This window comes from Cavia porcellus, unplaced genomic scaffold, assembly GCF_034190915.1.
Source record: "Cavia porcellus strain 051 isolate PalLab524CR breed Dunkin Hartley unplaced genomic scaffold, mCavPor4.1 scaffold_22, whole genome shotgun sequence".
NCBI lineage: Eukaryota > Metazoa > Chordata > Mammalia > Rodentia > Caviidae > Cavia > Cavia porcellus.
Genome location: NW_026947505.1, coordinates 14,158,937 through 14,161,562, shown reverse-complemented (window position 1 = coordinate 14,161,562; position 2,626 = coordinate 14,158,937). Strand labels below are relative to the sequence as shown.

At 45.8% G+C, this 2,626-nt stretch overlaps 1 protein-coding gene across 1 annotated transcript; it reads right to left on the bottom strand.

Moving 5' to 3' along the window:
• Positions 1-853: 853 nt before the first annotated feature.
• LOC100722023 (trace amine-associated receptor 4-like) lies at positions 854-1,888 on the bottom strand. Its single transcript, XM_003460829.1, has one exon. The coding sequence runs from the start codon at positions 1,886-1,888 to the stop codon at positions 854-856; it is 1,035 nt and encodes a 344-aa protein (XP_003460877.1).
• Positions 1,889-2,626: the final 738 nt, after the last annotated feature.

Sequence of the window (2,626 nt, the reverse complement as noted above, 5' to 3'; positions counted from 1 at the left end):
TTGTCACCGCGCCCTGCTCTTACAGGACTGCCCGAGCCCAGAAAAACCTCCGCTGGAGTCAAACTGTGGTAGGGGATCAGTTTCTTGCTCACCTCGCCACCAGTCAGTTTTCCTCCTTGTCCGTCCTGTTTCCGACTCCGTTCGCAGCTCGGCGCGTCTCTCCTTGCCGAGCCGCTGTGGAGGCAGCCAGCCGCTGGGCGGCGGGAAATCCAAACCGCAGTTTCCAATGGCGCGGGGACTCCGTTCGCAGACTCCCGTTCCCAGAGCTCAGCGGGCGCGTCTCTCCTTGCGGAGCCGCTGTGGAGGCAGCCAGCCGCCGAGCGGCGGGAAACCCAAATTGCGGTTTCCAATGGCGCAGGGATCCAGCCTCCACACCGAGTCTTTTCTGTTCCTATTTTAGCGCCAGGACTGTATTCTAAGTTAGATTCTCTCAGCCCAGTTCGTTCCTGAGTCAGCAGAGCATATCTCTACTGGTTCGTATCTCCTTAGTCTGCATCATTCCTGGCCTCTGAGCCGAGCCTTTAGAGAGCCTTCAGTAGCTGCTGCTGTCTGTCCGCCATGTTCTCAGGAAGTCCCAGCAGTGAGTTTTTCAATCCCTATTTTTAAAAGCTTAGAAAATAGCAATCGTAGAAGGGAGTTTATTTTGTTGGCGAGCCCTTCCTCAGAGGCCCAGACATGGATGATTTTGTCAGCTTAAGTTCATCATTAGGATTACATCTATTGTTCATACGTCAGTGTCCATTATAACACCTGAAGGAATCTCCTACTCCAGTGAGCACATGCCAATATATTAAGGGAGAAAGCACTGAAAGTTTGCCAGTAGAAAAGAATCTTTGCAAATAAGGAATGTTATTTAAGAATGAACAGGAAACAAGCTCAGAGCAGAAGAATCAGAGCTAAAGATCTTCCCTGTGACAATCACCCCCAAAGCCTTGCGAAACCAAGGGTAAAACATACCATAAATAATGGGGTTGAAAGTAGAATTAAAATAACCCATCCAGAGGAAGACATTATACAAATCCTCAGGGGTGGTAAAATCAATGAAAGGGTCTACGATTGTCAAGACAAAGAAAGGCAGCCAGCACCCCACAAACACGCCCATGACGATGCTGAGAGTCTTGGTGGCCTTGCTTTCTCTTTTGGATGTGGATTTCATCCTGCTTTCTGACTCAGACCTAGGACCTGTGTCAATTTGCTTGGCATGCTTCCTGGCTACTGTGAAAATGTGTATGTAAATCCCCACCATGACTGTGCCAGGGATAAAGAAAGCTATGAGGGAGGCCAGCACCCCCCAGAGCTTGTTAAATATCAGCACACACAGTCCTATGCACTCAGTGGCTGCAATAAAATCCTCTGCACCAATTATGTTCAATCCTGAGAAGACCAGGCCAAAGGCAAAAACGATGGGCAAGCACCAAGTGATGAGCAGGAAGCTCTCTATGACAGGCACAGTGATTGTGGTGACATAGTGCAGAGGGTCACAAACAGCATAGTAACGATCCACTGAGATGAAGCAGAGGTGAAAAATAGACGTGGTGCAGAGCATAATGTCACAGCAGCTGTGGACTTTGCAGAAGAGGTCTCCGAAGTACCAGCAGGAATCGATGGACCTGATCATACTAAAGGGCATAACCACACAGCTGACCAGAAAGTCAGTGGTGGCCATGGACAGGATGAGGAAGTTGGTTGGGGAGTGGAGCTGCTTGAAGTGGGCAATGGAAACGATCACAGCCATATTGCCCAGCATGGTCATAACTATGGCAAATGTTATGACCATGTACATGGCAAAGACAATTGGCATGGGCCTGTCCTTTCTGGGACATGAAGTATTAACCAATGGAAAGCAAAACTGTACTTCTGGAGGATTCATAAGGTGAGATGAATTCATTCTCTTTGTTTTGTGGGTACTGAGACTCTCCAAAGAGCTAGAAGACTCTTTGTTCTATAAAAGAAAAAAAGACCAGAAAAAATTACCAGCAGGACAGTTTTCACATATGGTCAGCAAACCTAAATTTCCAGTCCAAGCTTGAAATCCTTCCTGCCTAGGAGTGTCTGTGCCTATATCTTTGCAGCCAGAGGATTCACCTGGGTAGCTGTCTATAACAGAGATTCTGACTCTGGGGTGAAGGAAGAAAATCTGCATTCTCACAAGTTCTTGGGGTGGGGAATCCAATTATGTTGGTCCTATAACCACTCCTGGCAAAGAGAGGGACAGAAGAAAATGGAATCAGTATTCAGTCACCCAACACCCAAGTGGGACAGGGAAAATTCTTAATCTGCTTGTGAATTGAGGATTCTGAGCATCCGTAAACTATTAGCATAACTAGGACATGCACACACATTCTACTTAAGTAAAAGCCCTCAATAATCACGAAGGATCTGGTACTATTATTTTTACATTTTGATTAGACAGTAATTATAATTTGAAGACTATCCTCTGTTTTTGTTTAAAACTTCTCCATGTGTTATGACAAATGCCTTAGAATCTTCCACCTACAATGTGCTATTCAGGTAAGGAAACACTTCCCCTTTCAAGGTGAAGAAAGTAGTGTTTAATATTTAGCACAATTGTGTGGTAAAAAAAAATACATGCTTAGGACTGTAAGACTATTCATCAATAATTTCC

Bases quoted from the DNA above. Each gene is read 5' to 3' on its own strand.
- LOC100722023 (XM_003460829.1), bottom strand. From the start codon at position 1,888: ATGAATTCATCTCACCTTATGAATCCTCCAGAAGTACAGTTTTGCTTT.